Source organism: Trichoderma camerunense, assembly GCF_050948025.1.
Source record: "Trichoderma camerunense strain CBS 138272 chromosome Unknown V8C40scaffold_2, whole genome shotgun sequence".
NCBI lineage: Eukaryota > Fungi > Ascomycota > Sordariomycetes > Hypocreales > Hypocreaceae > Trichoderma > Trichoderma camerunense.
In genome coordinates, this window is record NW_028145368.1 from 1,531,778 (window position 1) to 1,550,373 (window position 18,596).

Sequence of the window (18,596 nt, forward strand, 5' to 3'; positions counted from 1 at the left end):
GAGAAAATTGGGCAAATCTAGCGATAACTTTGATATGAGAACTAATGTTTCTTGTTGTGCGGAGGCTGCTATGTCTTTTCTCAATACAGTTGCAATTATTCAGGTGGTACCCGACCCAGGTGTGCCCGCGATGTCCACATGAAGTATTCGCGACTTCAAATTGTTGTCACATTATAGTGAAAAATGCAACCTAAGAAACATGGTGGTTTGTTGAAAGGGATCGTATTTCGAAGTATAGCTATTAACAGTCGCCGGCTTCAAGATGAAAAAAGCTTTTGTGATCACCTCTTCCAACTACCATAGCTCTAGGTGTATGGAGTACATACACTTATATGTGTATTCGTATACTTTCGCATGGTGACTGGTCGAAGGCAGCTGTGAGGCAGGCGAGTTAGTGTAACACAAAGCTGACGCTACGTCCCTGGAAGGTATAGTATTATCCTTACATATAGGAATTCATTATGTTGCACAAAGAATGCTAGAGATTGATGTTAACAACGCAGCGCTTAATGACTGTAATATGTCCATTTACCACGTCGGCTGTTGCATCAAAGCCGAGGTAATATAGGTCTTACATACATGGAATAAAGCAGGTTTTGAGGCCCAACGACTTCCAGCCAAGCTTGTCTGAAACTGATCGCATAGCGACGATGTGGTCGACTTGTCTATGGATAGGTGCTGATCCTATGATGCGATGCGTGCGTAAGAAAAGAGTCTTGCAGTTTGCTGCTGTCGAAGCAAATCTCCAAATATTATAGCATCTCTAAGAATATGCTTTGACATTATTGCAAGCCTCTACTTAGTGCGCAAATAAAAGTGACTACTCCTACCGGAGAATATATGACCGAAGGATAGAGTACATATGATCTCTACACCTCCAACTACAAGAAAGGAAGCGTTCCCCATACGGTGTCCATTCCTGCCTTGTGTGACTCTTGATAGTGAAATGATCTCATAGTCAAGTTCACAATGATATTCTCATGTATCCCACGGCGCGCTGTCAGCAACTGGTTGGTCATTATCTTCGTCAAAGATATTAAAACCCAAATGTTGGCTTGGATCAAGGAATCGCACAGGGCCGCGCTGAGATGACAGTCGATCTACGGTACGGAAGTCGTCATCGAAAAGCCTTTTTAGATGGAGGTTTTGCTCCATGTGGCTAACCTGCACCGATTTTGGCACCACTGGAATTCCCTTTTGTACCGCCCAGGATAGGCAGACCTAAACGTTCATCATGCAATCAGTATAATATTCAGTGCAACATGGGATGGGCATGTATGTACCTGTGCCGAAGATATTTTGTACCTAGCCGCAATTTCATTGATCTATGATAGCCGTCAGAAGCTTTTCCTCTCTGCGATTATTTCTCTCGCGGATACGTACCGTCAAGTCTGCAGTTGGGAATGGTTCGTTAGAACCCCGAACAACTTCGACCGGACGACCACCAAGCGGTTGGTGGGCCATGAGAAGAATGCCATGCTTGGATGAGAATTCGAATAGCTCTTGCTGGGGTAGGTACCTATCGACAACTAGAGATCAGCAACAGCACTTGAAGAAAAAGATAAAAACGGTAGTTGAAGTTGCCTACGGGTGAATTTCAACCTGATTTACAGCAGGGATGATTTTTGCAATGTCGAGGATTCGTTTCGTCTTGAGAATATTAAAATTCGAGAGGCCTGTCGTGGTAATTAGTATCATCAAACATTCGCAGACGGGCCTATATGAACAAACCAATTGAACGGACGAGGCCCAGATCGACCAGTCGTTCCATGGCCTGCCAAGTTTCTGGATATCGTTTGGAGAGGCTGTAATCTATCACGGGCTAACTAGCGTAAGATCATTGCCTGTAGCATTTAGACATGTGTGATGCCTCACCTTTCCATTACCGCTCGGGTGTCTAATCGTTTTGTTTTGTTCCCCCGCCTTGTAAGCATGAGGAACTTGGTGGTATCAGCACTCAGCCACTGTACTGCAGTGTTGCTTGAAAGACTATAGCGTGTAACATACAATGCATCAAGTATAAATCGACTGCCACGCCCGATGTTAGCCATATATAACCTCTTTGCTGCTGAAAACATTTGGATTACCATAATCTAACTGCAGGTCGCTCAAAGATAGTTCGAGAGCTTTCTGTACATCGGCAGGCTCATGCCATGTTTGTGCGCTAATATTCCATGTTAAGCGAGGGAGATTTTGGTAGTATCAGAACACAAGATAGCCTGGCACATACAGCTTGGAGGTTACAAATATCTCATGCCTAGGAATGCCACTTTCTTTAATAGCCTCTCCGATTTCTTTTTCGTTTCCATAAGCGCTGGCACCATCGATATGTCTATACCCTAATTGCAGAGCCATCTTTACGGCGTCTTTGACCTTGGAGTTGCCTTCATCGCCCTGAAATGTACCGAGGCCAATAGCAGGAACATTGTGGCCATTGTTTAGAGAAAAAACCTGGGGTAAATCCATAGCGGGAGCGGGGGAGAGTTGGCTGCGTGATTTATGAGGCTGAAAGTTTGTTTTTGTCTACGTTAACCCTTGGGCCGCGAACGCGGAAAATCTATATTATGGTCAATGCGGCCTGATGGGGGGAGCACCATGAGGATGGTCAATGCGGCCTGATGATGGTAACACGATGAGGATTCGCCAATATTTGCTATATGATACGACAAAAGGCCCCGGTTTCGTTTTAGAGCCTGGATCCCGGGAGAAGACCAGGGTCTTGGTAATGGAACCGAGGACGGGCGGGCACATTGAGTGCTATTGGTCTGAAGGGCATATCAGCTGCGAAGGAATCCAGTATTGTACGCCCTCTACTGCTTGTCAGGGTCGTATAAAGTTCTCAGCCCGCCCATTTAGTACATCTAGCCTGTAGATGATTATTTGTATTCACTGAATTTGACGAATATTTTCCAGGCGAAACTTTACAGTGAAGATGGCCAATACATTCGGCAGCTATGTTGCTGCTGGAAATCAGCAGACGGTAGATCCAAATGTGCTCTCTGGTGAGCCATATTAGCAGACCTTTGCCTGTTTGGGCGTCAAATTAACAGAAACGTCTGAATTATTACAGCATTACCAGACGTTGCGGAGGTGTTGGAAGTGGCATACCACCAAGAGTCTGCCTGGGCAAAGGCTTTTCGTCTTAATGTGCGCAACAATGATGGGAGCAACGAATATTATTTCATGAAAGTTTGTATAACACTGTTCAACTCTTGGAATGTGACTGGTGCACGACATTAAAATTGCTTACCATCCTAGGTCTCTGTTGACCATCATGGGAAACTGGCTCTGATGGGCGAGTTCGAATCTACATCGGCTATCCACAAGATCATACCCGAATTCTGCCCCAAGCCCATCGGATGGGGGACTTTCAAAAACGATACGAATTCCCATTTCTACATTTGCAAGTTCTACGATTTCATCGAGGGCGTACCCGAACCCAATTTTTTCTGCGAGCAACTAGCCCGGTTGCATTCTAGCCACACATCACCAGAAGGCAAATTCGGATTCCACTGCACAACCTATAACGGTAACCTTCCACAGGATAATACCTGGTGCGATAGTTGGGAAGTGTTCTTTGCTAACGGTCTACGCCATGTTTTAAAGGTCCGTGAGGATCGGGCTGGACACAACCTTGAGCTTGATGAGCTTATGCCTGCACTCTTCGACAAAATCATACCCAGACTCTTGCGACCACTGGAAAGCGAGGGACGGGCGGTACGACCTTCGCTGGTTCATGGAGACTTATGGTACGGGAATACAGGTATTGTCGACGGAGATACAGAAGAGGGCATCGTTTATGACCCTGCCAGCTTTTGGGCGCACAACGAGTGTAGGTAATCTTGCACTCTTACTGACTCGTGTCCCCATGCTATCCCCTGCATCTAGTTAGGTCTGCTGATAACACAATGCTAGATGAGCTAGGAAACTGGCGCCCAGAGCGAAATAAGTTCACTCGTCGCTATTTCCAGGCCTATCATTCCCACATACCCAAAGCAGAACCAGAAGAGGACTATGACGACCGCAACGCCCTCTATTCATTGTACGTGGCCCACGCTGACAATATTGATAACTTAACTTAACCTGTCGACCTAGGAGATTTAATTTGCACGCGGCAGCGCTGTTTCCCAACCAAGAGTCATTTGTTCGCATGTAAGTTTCTGACACGAGCATTTCCATGTACAGTGGATCGTAAGCCTAACATTGCTGTAGGGCGATAGACGAGATTCGAAGACTAGCCGAAGCGTACCCCGAAGGATATACCGGCGCAGCGGCATAGCAGAAGGAAAGTGTACAAAGCTGCCGACCAGCAACAGAGAGGTGTCAAGCCAGGCAAGCCAAAGTTGTGTTTGGAACAATATAATATACACAGAGCCAATGTACCACCTCTTGAGCTTCTAAGCATCCAATCCAGAGAATTCTTGTACTCTTAGCCTAGAAGCCAATAGAAAGGAAGGGCGGTTCTGTTAGCTCTTAAAGCATACATGCCTGCACAATCGATCAAGGTCACATTGGGGGAAATATGTGCTTACGGGTCGGCCCGTAGTCCCTAGGTCGAAACATCAATCTTGGTCTGGAGACACTAAAAGCTACGTGCATCTCACCAATATGCACCCCATGGGCATACTCCGTGAGGCAATAAGCTGTTCCCACCAATAGTATACAACGGAGGCAGAGAGATTCTATTTCAGTTCAACTTATTTTCCATTTAACCTCTAAATTACGTTACCTATTATTAAGACGGATACTTGGGAATGCCTAAATGATTCGTTGCTGTGCTATACGTACAATACATGTACTATTCAATTCCACGTTGATCAAGCAGTTCGCTCTCTTGATGTCTGCACGGGCTTCCTCAATCATTCCATAGAGTACTTTAGTGCCCGAAGCGCTAGCAACCTAACAAGCTAGATTTCTCCCTAGCCAACTTTGATGCGGAGAAGCCCCTTGCAAGCACTCCGCCGCTTGAACATTAGTCCCCTCTAGCCCAGGTATGGGATTGTTTATAAAAGTAATGGGAAATGAGCACTCGTCTTGAGGCTATGTTAGACTCTGCTCGTGTGTAGGCTAGATTTTATTCCCATCCCTTCATACATGTGAACTTTGACTCTTCACATGAGCTCATTCATGCCTTAACTTTCTTCAACAATAGCAACTAGCTGTCTCTGCGGGAGTGTGAGCTAGGACTTGGTTAATGAATGATCTACCCTTGTCCTGTTGGTGTACCAGCTTTCATGCTAGGTTCAATGCTAGATTAGGTGCGGTCCGGTGGAATGGCCGAGTTGGGCGCTTGCAACTTACCTCTCATTGGGTGTCGTGAATGGCTGTATTTCAGCTGGCTAGGCAAACCCCCTCAGCTGGAGGTAATCCCCTTCTTTCTCAACCCGCCATATTCCAAGCTAAGGTGGGCTTCACGAAGCAGGGGAGCTGTGATCAAAATCTTTGAGCCAGACGGGAAGAGGCTATATCTATTGATATTAACCCTTCGACTGTCACAACCTAAAAATATGCAACAATGTCGCGATTCCCAGCGGCAATAAAGACCTTACACGCCAGGGTCGCCCACACCAACACGGATGCATCTGAAGATGAAACCCAAGAGACCGACCCGCTGGGACTTACCACGCTCTACGATCCAGCGCCTAGAAATGCCATAGCCGATATAATATTCATCCATGGACTTGGAGGAAGCAGCAGGAAGACATGGTCGAATTCGAGCCGCCCGATGTCCTTTTGGCCGAAAGATTGGCTGCCAGATGAGCGAGGGTTTGAAGATGTACGGGTCCATTCTTTTGGCTATCGAGCAGACTGGGGCAAGAAGTGGCAGCAACAAAGCATCCTGAGTATCCACGACTTTGCCGAGTCTCTAATAGGGAGCCTGAGAAACCACCCAAACATACGTCGGGATGATACGCGCATCATTCTCGTTGGTCACAGCATGGGCGGGTGTGTTGCAAAAGAAGCCTACATCATCGCACGACAACACCCATCATATAAGGACCTAGCAGGGCGAATATATGGAATCTTCTTCCTCGGTACCCCACATCACGGCTCAGATCTGGCAGGTATCCTAGAGAGCATGCTGATTGTTGCTTGGGGCAAAAAGCCTTTTGTAACGGACTTAAAATCTGGATCATCTGCGCTCGCCCTGATCAGAGATAGGTTCCGCCATGTTGCAGCGGACTTGGCTTTGTGGACCTTTTATGAGACATTGCCTACAGCCTTGGGGCCTATAACTAGAATGGTGGTGGACAAAGACTCGGCAATTTTAGGCTTTGATAAAGAAAGGATCGAGGCGATGAATGCGGATCATCGCCATGTCTGCAAATTCACCAGTCAAGAAGATTCTAACTACAAGATGGTACGAAATGCCCTCCACACTGCTGTCGATGAGATTAAAGATAGATTCCTGGAGTCGACCCTATCACAACTTGATACAGCTGATAGTACGGAGATCGAATTAGATCTACGCTTAAAGTCTCTTCTTGGAGTATCCGATACGTTGGAGGAAGACCTTACATTACAATCCGAGCTTAAAATACCCGATTCTTGTGAATGGCTCACGAACAAATCTTGTTTCATGTCTTGGAAGGAAGGCGATGCCCCGAGTATTCTCTGGCTGACTGGGAGGCCTGCAACCGGAAAATCTATCCTTTCCAGCCACGTCATTGATCATCTAAGGCCGCTACGTGTATGTTGTAGCTATTTCTTCTTTAAGCACTTAACTACGAACAAGTCTACGCTGAGCGATTGCTTTAGGTCTCTCGCCTTTCAGATGGTAACTCAGGATAAACTGGTGAGGGAGAAGCTTATACAGCTTGAACACGAGAGAGTCGCCTGGGATAAGACAGACGACGCGACTATTTGGACAAAGCTTTTCGTCGACAGAATCTTCAAGCTGCCATTTGAAAAGCAGCACTTCTGGGTGATTGATGGCCTTGATGAATGTGGCAACTTTAGTTCACTCTTCACCAAGAAGCTTTTGGCCAAATTGCCAAGGAAGCGTGAACTTCGAGTTTTCGTTACCAGCCGCAATCTAGATACTGTTGAGCGTGGGCTAGCATCTCTTGGGCCCCAAGTGACTACCTATGCTTTGTCAGATTCAGATACCCTCGAGGACATTCGGCTGTTCCTAGCCACAAAACTCAGAGAATTGGACCGCTTGGAGACAGAGGATGATTTAGAGGCCATGTGCAACAAAATTCTCAAAAAGTCTTCCGGCTCTTTCCTCTGGGCGCGCCTAGTCTTGCAGGAATTCGAAAACGCTTGGACTGAGGAGGCCATGGAAGCTATCTTGAAGGAAGTTCCTGGAGAGCTCTGCGACTTATACAGTAGAATGGTACAGTCGATCGAGAGGGACAGGAGCAAAGCAAGCCTTGCGAGGACTATATTGACATGGGTTGTCCTCGCACGCCGCCCTTTGGGTCTAGATGAACTACGGTGCGCTGTAAAACTCGATCTCAACCAAACACTACAAAACATGAGAAGGGCAATTCCTAGTTTATGTGGTCAGCTTGTCTACGTTGATCCAACAGACAAAGCGCATATAATACACGAAACAGCGCGCGAGTTTCTCCTCGACCAGAGCATGTGCTCCGAACTTACCGTTTACAAGGAGCGTGGTCACACTCACATTGCGGGTATTCTCACGCGATTTCTGTCTGGCGATTGCCTTAAAGCACTGCAAATGAATTCCCAACGCTCTGTGAAGATGAAGGGATTCGCCAAATCTGCGTCCACAATGCCTATTGACTCATCTCTGCTTGACTATGCGTCGACATTCTTTTCGGAGCACATATATCGCTGTTCATCAGGAGATGATATCTTGATGGAAGAAATATGCACTTTCCTCAATACCAATGTCCTCTCCTGGATTGAACATGTTGCGAAAGGCGGTGATATAAGTCACATTACACGAGCCGCCATGAACCTTCGCGGTTATTTAGGTCGTCGAGCGAAATACGTCCCCCCGACAGATTTATCGGTTAGCATTGTCGAAGGTTGGGTGACAGACCTCATTCGCGTAGCCGCAAAGTTTCAATCTCAGCTGCTCACATCGCCCCGTTCAATCCACCGCCTAATACCCCCTCTATGCCCGTCAGAGTCTATGATTTCCAGGACCTTCTCAAAAGATCGGCGATCGGCAACTTTCGCTGTTAAAGGCCTTCCTGCTGGAACATGGGATGACTGCTTGAGCCGCCTCGATTTCCAGAAGGGCCAAGCAACAGCAGTTTGTCATGGAGATGGCTTTTTCGCCGTTGGGCTATCAAATGGAAAGATTTTTCTTTATAATGCTGGATCTCTTCAGCTACATCTGACCATCACACATCCCGAAAGAGTCAAATTCCTCCAGTTCAGCCAAGATGACGAATACGTTATCTCTTGTGGCATCAAGTCAATGGTCCTATGGAGGCCGACAACAGGCATTCAATTATATAAATTCCCCTTACAATCGCCCCCTCTTGGAGTCATATTCTTAGGTCTTGACGAAATTCTTTGCGCATACCAATCTGGTAGTCTCACAAGATGGTAATATGCGCCTCAAGCACTGTTGTTTAACCGTAATATGCACATGCTAACGAGCCTCAGGAGCCTCGAGAGATTTCAGAGCGGTTCAATACCGGAGAACCTTGAAGATGACTACTCTCACACACAATACATTGTGCCTCAACAGTCTCCAACTTGCGTGGCCTTTTTGGTAACGAGCGACGCTATCCTACTTGCTGTTGGCTACCGCAAACACCCGGTACTGATATGGAACACCTTGGAGCAACAAGTATTGGGTCACTGTATCGTTGATGCAAACAATGGCATCGATGATATGGTATTCAATCCTAACCCAGACATCATTGCACTGATAGTATCATGCAATGATGGTAGATTATGCATTTTCGACTACTTGACGATGAAGTTGACGTTCACCATGCCAAACGTGTATGCGCAAAGCGTCGCCTGCTCGCCCGATGGCCATAGTTTGGTCACGGGTGGCAGTCATGGAATGATCGAAGTTTTCGACTTCGACCACGATTACGATGGCAACACTATCTTGATGCCTATTTATCGCATCGACGGGCTATATGACTCTGTCCGTGGCGTCGCCTTCAGCTTCAACGGACTGCGCTTCCTTGACGTTCACTCCCAACAGTGCCGTGTGTGGGAGCCAACAGCCCTTGTCAGGAAGAACAATGAATTAGAGAGTACCAGTGATGCCGCAACTCTTCCCGTAACAACAGTTGGTATGCTGAACGGCCCCGAAGAACCGGAGATCACAAGTCTTCTGGAGGTATCGAGGGACGGCCAGTGTGTCCTTGCAGGCAAGCGGCGAGGAGATGTCTGTCTCTTCTCTACTGCTGATGGAGCAGAGGCCGGCAAGCTTTACCAGCACGCACGGGGAGTATCTGTCATAGCGGTCGCTCTTGGAGAAGAGAAGAATATTGTTGTTTCAGCTGATGACTCTGGTCGTGTCCTAGTCGGCGAGCTACTGATGCCTTTGAGGGATATTGCAACAGGGTTTCAGGGACAAAAACAGCCAGCAGCGCGTATTACTCTTGACCGTCGATTTGGAGGTGCGGTAGTGCGGCTTCTCATCAACGATGCAGCTGACCGGCTTCTTATAACTGGCCACAACTTTGATGAACTTTGGGAGTTGCCGTCAGGATTAGTTCACAAACCGACACAGCAACCATCTACGGACGACTATACCGCAAATTCTTGCGCTTCGGATTGTAATAAAGCAGCTAAATCTTCCGCCCGCACGGCTTTCCGGCATCCTGCAAATCCAGAGTGGTTCGTAATCATCACTGGTGATGTGGCGCGAGTCTTTCGCTGGGCCGACTACAAAGAATTGACTTCCGTAGAGGGCATTCGCCTTCAACGGCCTGCACCATGCTTGGAGCCCAGTTCACAGAGAGAGTCTCCACAGTCACCGAAAGCTCAACGATTCAAGCCTTTGCGACATAATTCCGATTGCAGTTTTACAACAGCATCATATCATGTCGCGTCTGAATACGTCGTCGAGCTTCTCAGAGCCTCAGTATCTGCGCCGCCGCAAGTCCATTTGTGGTCCGTGGCAACCTTTGATCCAAACTTACCAGGAACATTGGCCTTTCCCATCACAGAACCTGGTCTCAGTGCTGTTCGTTCATCTGTGCGGTCAGTGATCGGGTTCGTAGGCCCATCTACGCTGATTTTCTTAGATAATGATCTATGGGTATGTAGTGTCCAATTGCAGCCTAAAGATAGTAGTAGAACGGTGAATATCGGTAGCATTCGGCCATCGTCACCCAACACGAACGCCCGTCGTCATTTCTTCGGGTTGAGTGAATGGTGCGATACAGAGGGCGAACTGAAGTGTGCGCTGGCCGCGGTCTCGGGTTTGACTTCACACACTTACAGTCAGGAAGTTATATTTGCAAGTGATCATCGTGTGGTGGTAGCAAAGGGCGGGTTTGAGTTTTCTGAAAGGATGATTGCAACGAAGATATGAGTTATTGGTGAAAAGATTCTAAATGCCTAGAAACAACATCATGTCTTGCATATGATGAGTGGAAGTTCAGCACGTGGCAACACTACGAGACTTCGGCGGTTATCATCGAGACGCTAATTAGCACGTACGAAAGAGGATCATAGTGAATCGCTAATCTATGATTGAGAGCATATAAGGTCTGACAAGGAGACAGGTCTCCGGAAATCGGTTGCTAAGAATACATTTTTTACAGTCATATTTTGTCACTGTACGAGAAACGTTTTCATTATCCGTGCAGCATCTTCCGATATGATAGACACTTCATCCTCTTATTACATAGTCAATCGACCTTACAAGAAAATGCCATCTTCCCAATGATCAAAAACCTACCCCACCAGTAATTAAATAATCGCGACATCGCTCGAGAGGCCGTATCACTTTGCGCAGCATTTCTTGTCTCCATTTCTCTGGTGCCACACTCCTATTTCCCCCGAGACACCATGAGACGGCATCGGCATAATCACCACCTGCTTCTTGATTGACATGGCACTGCCACTCTCGAGCCGCCAAAACATCATAACCTACTTTCTCAATATTATTCTTCCCTGCTGGTAATTCTTTTCTCCATGGCTGGTTTTCTAAGATCTGGCCAAAACAAAGCTCCAAGAGCAAGATACCTAGATGATCAAGCGCTTCGGCAACATAAAAACTGTTTTCGGGTGCAGAAGACTTGTCCTGTTTGTTCATAAGTTTGAAGTTTTGACTTAAATGTGGTTGGTCAATGTCGACGACATTTGCATCGGAAATGCCTTGGGGGAAAAGAAAATCGGCCCTTTTTGGAGACGGAGGTAGCCACGGAGATTCCAGCAGCTGAAGATATGTGGAGGCGATGGTTAATGATAGCGTATATCTCTGTAAACGCGTGAATAGTGAATGTATCTTGCCTTGGATTATTTGGTCGAGAGTCACAGTGGGCATTATGTTAGCGCTGTGCTGATGGATATTGTACACGTTGTAGCGACAATTCTGATAAGTGAGATAGCCATAGCACAACCTCCCTGGTGGTTCAAATGAAGTGCAAATGTTCAATATCTCAGGAGTTATACTGCGGAATGAAGAAGTGGTGACGCAGGTAAGTGTAACTGATGGTGAGCCCGGGCTATGCATATATGTAAGCCACATTACAGACGTGAAAAGCCTCCAGTGGTAGTTGCAAACCTTTGTGATTTGACACTTGCTTCTGTCATACCATTAATCTGAAGCACTGGCCCATTTGGATAACCCTCTTTGTGGCTAGGCTCATGAATGGGAGCGCTTTCTAGTGGTATGATATTCTCATCCAATCTTGCCGTTTCTATGCTGTCGACTTCCGAAACTCTGATCTTTCGAACAAACCAACCAGCGGCAATAAGCCCATTCAGAGTGATATCAAACTCCGCTTTCCCCAGTACTCGATGTTGGAGCAGCAGTTTTGCGTCATGTTGTGGACATTGGCAAGTCCACGCAGAAGCCAGTGCCTGATAAGCGCTCTTCGCTTTCTTCCAGAAGCCGCACAAGACTAAGCCATTTGCTTGTGATAGTTGATTTGACTTTCTATGTGTCGATATGCGTAAATCTTTATCACTAGCTTTGAAAAGTCTTTCTAGCTTATCGTTATATTCCTGAAGTTCACCAAAGAGTCGTTTTCGCGTGGTCTCATTGTTGCATAGCTTGAATTTATAAACTTGATGCGCGAGTCCTTCCTTTGAGAAGAATGCTTTAAGTTTCAGTCGTTTGCTTGATGTTAGTTGCTTACAAGGACAATTAATTCTCTGTTACGGACGTAGATACGGGTCTCTTACTGGATTGGCAAGCAGTTTCTGAGCCCATTCAGAGTCAATGAGAAGCTCTCTATTTATTTCATCTAATACTCGTCTCATACTTTGTATGTACTGCATATATAGCTCATAGGAGCCTTCAAGACGCTTCTCCAAGAGTTCCGCAACAGGCGTATCTTGCCAGCGATCGCCTCCTGGTTCTTTGAGGAGTTCTGCAATCATATCGTCATCCGCAACAAGAGGAAGCAGAAGCTTTTCAATGGTGACTTTAAAAGATAGCTTATAGAAATTCAGATCCCTCTTCCAATTTGTGTATTCGTTTTTTATGCTGAGAAAAAGGCCCACCCGTTCCGCAATATCGTGATATGCCTCGAGAGCGTTAATGGCGACAGGAAAAGCGCCAAGGACAATCCCGGCGATCTGAAATCCTGACATTGCAAATATTCAAGATACTGAATGTGAGGAAAGAGAGAAAAAGCCAATTGTGCGCGATTAATGGGGACAATTTTGCTTCCGAGAATCAGGCTGAGCTTGCAAGTTAGTTACATTATATGTAATTTCCCTTTGACCAATCGCACATGACATTGCATTAAATATCTCTATGTACTCACCAAGCGGGGTAGTGACCACTCATGAGACATCCAGTCATCTATATAAGAACACATCACTTGTTTACTCTTTATTCTTTATTTAACGCGGGGTATAGCCGTTCCATACTGTCATAGTTGTTTCATAATCATGGCAAGTTCGACGCATTTTAAGACCATTTCTGCCACAAGCCAGAGTGTACGACACCATTTCCTCAACTTGATAACACTCATAGAGGAGCAGAACAAAGACAGATCTTTCAATTTACAGTCTTCAGTAGTTTCTGACTATTTAGACAGATTCTCTCTATGGGCTGGAAATGTAGGCGCAATGCATAGTCCACATTCTCCATCATCTCTCCATCAACAGTTCCTTGAGGCCGCAAACATCTTGAAACGAATAAAGCGACAATTAAATGAGATAATAGAGGCTATCGATGATCGTTAGTAATGGTTAATGCACACGATATTCTTTTCTGACACATAGTAGTAACCAAAATAATTCAATATGGTCATCCGAAGAGCGCTCCTCTACTTGATTTAGATATCTGCTCTGATCTAGCCTCGATTCTTGGGCTCGATCCGATCAATGAGAGTGACGAGTTTTCTTCAGATGAGATTACTGTGGCTCTAAAGATAATTTCTGAATCTATAAACTCCCTCTTCCAGTTAGGTATGCTCGCTAGAAAGTCAGCATCTTGCGAGCGTTTCAAAATGACAATTCGAATGTCCGACCCAGCTTTTCCAGATGCCATTGATACTGATTATGTTCAACAAAAGTATATCAAACTTCGTAATGGCAGGCTTCTACCAAGATTTAGCAGCGCCCTTGCTAAAAGAAGGCAACTTCTCAAAAGTTATAGGGAACGCAGATCTCGGCTTGGCGTCGGCGAATCTGATCATAGGGCTGCAACTATAGAACAGCTATCACATGAAGCTACTGCACCTGCTACCTCTTTACATTCTCCATCGGAGGAGATAATTGAGAAAGATTATGACATGCCTTCGTCAAACGCCTCAATAATGCCAGATTATATGCCTAATCTTGCTCTGCCCCGTTTAGCTGATATAGCTGGAACTCAGGATTCTTTTGAATGCCCAATATGCTTTACCCCTCAATCTTTTGATGGGGAAAAATCATGGCAGTGAGTGCATTGTGCCATATATATGATTGATTGCAATCACATCTGACGACATTTATCTCAGGATTCACGCATTTCGTGATCTCAAAGCTTATGTATGTACGCTGGGTGGATCGGAGTGCGATATAGAACTCTTTGAGGATCGCGATGCGTGGTTTGAACATGAGTTGCAAAAACACAGATGTGAGTACATATGTACTCTTTGCAGGCGTGGAACTTTCTCGTTCGACAGCTTGAAGATCCACATTCAGAGCATCCATGGGCATTTCTCAGATCGCCAGTTGAGAATGCTTCAAGAAGGTGGGAGGCAGAACCTCGTTGAGTTCAAAGCAGAAGATTGCCCGTTCTGTGATGAATGGAGAGAAGCGGTGTCAACAACGACAAGCCGGACAAGGAGACCAGTTGATCCGACACGACACGATTCGGTCAGTCACAAGGAATTCAAAAAGCACGTTGCCGCACATCAAGAAGAGCTTGCGATTTCCTCTCTACGTCTACCTACGGGTAGCGGAGAGGCTATAGGCTCTGAATCCGACAATATATCGGATTCAGCATTGATATATAAGTCACAACTTGAGGAAGATGAAGACCCGATTGGCAAAATGATTAGCGAATTAGATAGCATTTCATTGTCGAGCATTAATATCCCCCTCACCGATAAGCCTAAGAATACTATCAGTGGTGCAACAGATGCTGGTGGTAGGCTTGTTGTAAACCAACAAACCCCCATTTTTGCATCGAAGAATAACGGCAAGTTGAAATTTCCTTTTTAATTCAGGCGACAGCAAATTCCAGAGTTAACTTCCTTAATAGAAACTTCCCAAGGAATGTCGGAAGATGTTGAATATCGACCACTAGATAGGCCTGATGTGAAGGTGCCAAAATCTTGGACATGTGTATGTATCCCTTGATGGTTATTACGTTGACATAAAAACTAATGTTACATAGTGTTATTGTGGCATGGGCGGCATGATATGGTATTTGAATGCACAATGTACAGAACATGATTGTCAACACGCACGCTGCAAAAATTGCACCATATATTGACGGGAGACATATTAAGATACCATGGGACCTAGTTTTCCCTTCAAAGAGGTACATGCAGTATTTGGTAGTAGAGATAAGTAGGTACTAAGGTAGGCATTTGCTTGCCTTAATTTACATATACCTACCTAGATCTACGGAGTATATATTAGGCAGTGGAATACAAATGCTTAATACATTATTCCTGCGACGTTTGTTATCAATATATTTGTCTGCATAGTGTCCTGAAATATCTACCTAACTCAACAAAAATACATTTTGCTCATTACAAAGTGATTTCAAGATGATTACTTCCAATCTACAGCCATGTCGTATCACACAGGTATAAAAAAACTTCAAATCTCGTGGATCAATAACAACATAGACCTGATCCCTGTTTCGAATAGTTCCATCTCACGATGTTCACTCCTCATTCTTTAACTGAAGCTCCCCCGTGAACTAGAAACTCACAGCAAATCCCGCCAGAATGAGCGCGCGTTAATTGGTATCCGTCGTATTTGCATATGAGCACACCTATCATGTGCTCAATAGCTGAGTGGCTTCCGCGCACTAAAATGGGGGCTGCAGTAGCGCTGTATCCTCTTCGGAAGATTTCAGGCACTAAAAACCTAGGCATGCTGCGGTTGCATCTAGCTTTGCCACTGCATTTCGCTCCCAAATCACAGCATCGCCTTTGAGCGCCCTGGAACTACTGTTTTGCTTATATAAAAAAAGAGGCACCGGCGGAGTCTATCGAATGTCGCGGATTTAAATACCAAAAATATAAGCGGACAAGAAAAAAATTGACAGAACAGCCAGTGTTCGAACTCCGACGCTGCCGCAACGTCCCCGCCAATGCCGTACAGCCCATCTACACCGGGCAAGGCCCATGGCTACTCAAGTTAACCACTCGACTGTTCCGCCAGATATTGAGAGAGGGATTGGAATTCTTTACTTATCAAGGGCATCGTCTACATAGGCTGAGGTTGAGTACAAGAGAATGAAAGGAGTTTGCGGCTTTGGCTGGGAGATGGCGTTGTTTTTATAGCTCAGAAAGGCCTACGGGAGATGTTACAGGGATGCGACCCCACTGAGGGAGGATCCGCCCGCTAACCGTCAGCGACCCACGTCCATGGCGGCTTTTCTGCTGGATCGCGGGAACAGACCAAGAGATTGTGGCTCCAGACTAAGAACAGCACAGTCAATTGATGCGAGGGAATGCATTTGACGGATTCGAGATTCAGGTGGAGATAACGCCTCAATCATTTGCGAGGCACAACCAAGCACATGATTAAATATCGCGAAATGAACACCAAGTATCTCACTGTATTCGTTCTCATATACGCATCCATTGTCAATATTTCTATTATTCCAAATCCAAGTTGGCGAAAAAGACAGCAATCAATACAAAAAATGCGCGAATAATGGCAGGCCATATACTAATGCCAAACAGTCTGCGATTCATCTCAATCTTGCACAACGTGGGTTTGCTGGACATCCACAGTTGTCTTTTCCTTTCCGGCCGATAGCTCAGCCGCGGTATTTTCTTCATTGAGTTGAGCTGCAGGCTCTGGCTCAGGAAGCTCGCCACTGATATGGCCATTGCAAGGTTTCTCATCTGAACACTTGTCCACTCTGAATTCTGTTTTATCCTTTTTCGATGGGAAATCATCAGAGCATGGCCACTCTGTATCCACTTTATCCTTAGGTTCGTAAACACGCCGGAATAGCTGAGCTGCTGGCAATGCTTTGAACAGCCTCATTTTCTTTTCGGCTTTCCCGCCTGGCTTTTTCTCAGTGTAAAGACGAAGAAATTGATGCAAAAGGATGTTTATGATGAAGAGAGTGACAAAGACCACGCAGAGGACAATTATGCCAACCAAAGAAAATGTTTGGAAGTTGGGGCTTGAGAGAACGAAATCACCCGCACCATCGAGAGGATCACCATTCTCGTCTTGCATAATGTTGTCCAGTCCACTCCCAGCTTGATACGTCGTGGTGTCCAAGAGGACATTCCGTGTCAATACAAAGCTTCCCAGAATCAGACGCTTCAGATCGTCGGAAATGCTTGAAACTTCTGCGTTTATGACGCCATTGGGGCTTGTACTTGCAGATTTAAGTGCCGAAAGACCAGCTCCGTTGCCCAAGTTTACCACCACTGGGACATTCAAAGCGCTTTCCAGGACATTGAGCAGAGCTGGTTTGATCTTCATGCCTTTCAACCCTCTAAGGCCATAGATGTTGGTGACGTTTTGGGAACCATAGGTCCAGCTGTCGTGCTGCCAGCAGGAGAGGGCTGGCCTTGATCGCTTTATCCAAAAGGCTGCGTTGTAAGGGACTGAAATATTCTCCGTCCGAACTTCTGTTTCATACCACGGATCACCCCCCTGTTTAATGCTCGGTCTGTGGGCTGACCAAGCCACAACAGCGTAGGAAATATTTCCAGTCTGGATGGACTGATTTGCTGCATTCGGATGAAATACGAAGGTCGCTTTTGGAGCGTCTTGAAGAGCATATGGATTGATGGGGACAGCTAACTCTTCCCTGACATCATCCCACAAGCGATATACGTCCATGTTTGCGTTCGAGAGGTTTGAAATCCATCCATACTCGGTTGTACAAGAACCCGTAACATTTAATGCAAGGTCGGAACCGTGTTGGAGGCCGATATCGATCCCAGTGAGCGAGTAGGTGTACGAATATTGATAGATGTTTTCACCTCCCACTTGGCCAAGAAGGACTGGCTGTCCTATGTTCACACTGTCTGCCAGTGTACCGAGGGCAGCATCCACACTACCGAGGGCACGTAGATTTGCTGGAGAGAGTACCCCAAACCTTTCAAGTACAGCGGCCGTATCTTGATTCGAACTAGGATAGTAGACGGCACTCGGTCGTGCAGGTGCAACAGTACCGACTTGCATCAACGAGGGTCCAACGATCCCCAGTGACAAACTGCCACCGTAGATGATGAATGCCAGGGTACAGAATATGAAACCGTAAACAAAATCTGATTGGGATCCAAAGTAATGCAATGCATATTTCGCCAGTTCTTTAAAAGCGAACCAAGAATCGTTGGAATTATAAAGGGTTACTAGAGCAAGATGTCGCCGCCGAGTCGTTGCTCCAGGAAGTACTATGGCAATGAAGCAGATGAAGTCCCAGAGTTGCACAAAAACCAAGGTCAGAATGACAGAGATGCCGGCTGTTAGGATTGTTCCGCCATAGGTTGTAAATGTTATGGCCCAAATGGCACCATCTTTGGTCGGTACGAAGAAGGAGCGGTGAAGCACATAGGAATCGTCTACCAGTGATATGTCAACCATTATGAGTTGATTGATTAGAACATTAAGTGAAGTGATTCTTGTTCGGAATTTTACAGTATAAGAGTCTCATGTTACTGATATTGGAAACTTAAATATAGTCCTATCCTGCATGGCAGGATGGAGTGCGAAAACTGACAGTGGACACTGGAATAGCCCAGTTACTTCTCGGAGGAGGGGCTCAACCACACCTCCATTTTAATGAAACGACCAGTCTTGCATAGTTCAGCTCTTGCGAATTC

General features: G+C 45.9%; 5 protein-coding genes across 5 annotated transcripts; 2 read left to right on the forward strand and 3 right to left on the reverse strand.

Moving 5' to 3' along the window:
• Positions 1 to 677: 677 nt before the first annotated feature.
• On the reverse strand, positions 678 to 2,644 carry V8C40DRAFT_233067 (aldo/keto reductase family protein). Its single transcript, XM_083213277.1, has 9 exons — positions 2,231 to 2,644; positions 2,088 to 2,164; positions 2,008 to 2,028; positions 1,876 to 1,940; positions 1,732 to 1,822; positions 1,589 to 1,676; positions 1,384 to 1,519; positions 1,284 to 1,325; positions 678 to 1,221 (listed from the first exon to the last, which is right to left on the reverse strand). Exons 1-9 carry the CDS (start codon positions 2,464 to 2,466, stop codon positions 979 to 981), a joined length of 999 nt encoding a protein of 332 aa, XP_083077915.1. The 5' UTR covers positions 2,467 to 2,644; the 3' UTR covers positions 678 to 978.
• Positions 2,645 to 2,878: 234 nt separating this feature from the next.
• On the forward strand, positions 2,879 to 4,487 carry V8C40DRAFT_97423 (Fructosamine kinase-domain-containing protein). The gene is made up of 6 exons (XM_083223684.1): positions 2,879 to 3,002; positions 3,071 to 3,189; positions 3,259 to 3,832; positions 3,916 to 4,042; positions 4,096 to 4,152; positions 4,213 to 4,487. Exons 1-6 carry the CDS (start codon positions 2,933 to 2,935, stop codon positions 4,277 to 4,279), a joined length of 1,014 nt encoding a protein of 337 aa, XP_083077916.1. The 5' UTR covers positions 2,879 to 2,932; the 3' UTR covers positions 4,280 to 4,487.
• Positions 4,488 to 5,222: 735 nt separating this feature from the next.
• V8C40DRAFT_233072 (uncharacterized protein) lies at positions 5,223 to 10,743 on the forward strand. Its single transcript, XM_083213278.1, has 3 exons — positions 5,223 to 5,363; positions 5,423 to 8,529; positions 8,590 to 10,743. Exons 2-3 carry the CDS (start codon positions 5,516 to 5,518, stop codon positions 10,484 to 10,486), a joined length of 4,911 nt encoding a protein of 1,636 aa, XP_083077917.1. The 5' UTR covers positions 5,223 to 5,363; positions 5,423 to 5,515; the 3' UTR covers positions 10,487 to 10,743.
• Positions 10,744 to 12,126: 1,383 nt separating this feature from the next.
• On the reverse strand, positions 12,127 to 12,781 carry V8C40DRAFT_233074 (uncharacterized protein). Its single transcript, XM_083213279.1, has one exon. It carries the CDS (start codon positions 12,715 to 12,717, stop codon positions 12,280 to 12,282), a length of 438 nt encoding a protein of 145 aa, XP_083077918.1. The 5' UTR covers positions 12,718 to 12,781; the 3' UTR covers positions 12,127 to 12,279.
• Positions 12,782 to 16,500: 3,719 nt separating this feature from the next.
• V8C40DRAFT_261579 (uncharacterized protein) lies at positions 16,501 to 18,357 on the reverse strand (the record flags this gene model as incomplete). The annotated part of the gene is made up of 1 exon (XM_083219277.1): positions 16,501 to 18,357. One exon carries the CDS (start codon positions 18,355 to 18,357, stop codon positions 16,501 to 16,503), a length of 1,857 nt encoding a protein of 618 aa, XP_083077919.1.
• Positions 18,358 to 18,596: the final 239 nt, after the last annotated feature.

What these genes read in the sequence shown, in the direction of transcription:
- V8C40DRAFT_233067 (XM_083213277.1), bottom strand. Translation starts at nt 2,466, where the DNA reads ATGGATTTACCCCAGGTTTTTTCTCTAAACAATGGCCACAATGTTCCT. An exon ending in CGACCTGCAGTTAGATTATG is followed by an intron (nt 2,029 to 2,087) that starts GTAATCCAAATG and finishes CGGGCGTGGCAG; the next exon opens with TCGATTTATACTTGATGCAT. An exon ending in GGGCCTCGTCCGTTCAATTG is followed by an intron (nt 1,677 to 1,731) that starts GTTTGTTCATAT and finishes TTACCACGACAG; the next exon opens with GCCTCTCGAATTTTAATATT.
- V8C40DRAFT_97423 (XM_083223684.1), top strand. Translation starts at nt 2,933, where the DNA reads ATGGCCAATACATTCGGCAGCTATGTTGCTGCTGGAAATCAGCAGACG. An exon ending in ACGAATATTATTTCATGAAA is followed by an intron (nt 3,190 to 3,258) that starts GTTTGTATAACA and finishes TTACCATCCTAG; the next exon opens with GTCTCTGTTGACCATCATGG. An exon ending in CGCAACGCCCTCTATTCATT is followed by an intron (nt 4,043 to 4,095) that starts GTACGTGGCCCA and finishes CTGTCGACCTAG; the next exon opens with GAGATTTAATTTGCACGCGG.
- V8C40DRAFT_233072 (XM_083213278.1), top strand. Translation starts at nt 5,516, where the DNA reads ATGTCGCGATTCCCAGCGGCAATAAAGACCTTACACGCCAGGGTCGCC. An exon ending in TCTGGTAGTCTCACAAGATG is followed by an intron (nt 8,530 to 8,589) that starts GTAATATGCGCC and finishes AACGAGCCTCAG; the next exon opens with GAGCCTCGAGAGATTTCAGA.
- V8C40DRAFT_233074 (XM_083213279.1), bottom strand. Translation starts at nt 12,717, where the DNA reads ATGTCAGGATTTCAGATCGCCGGGATTGTCCTTGGCGCTTTTCCTGTC.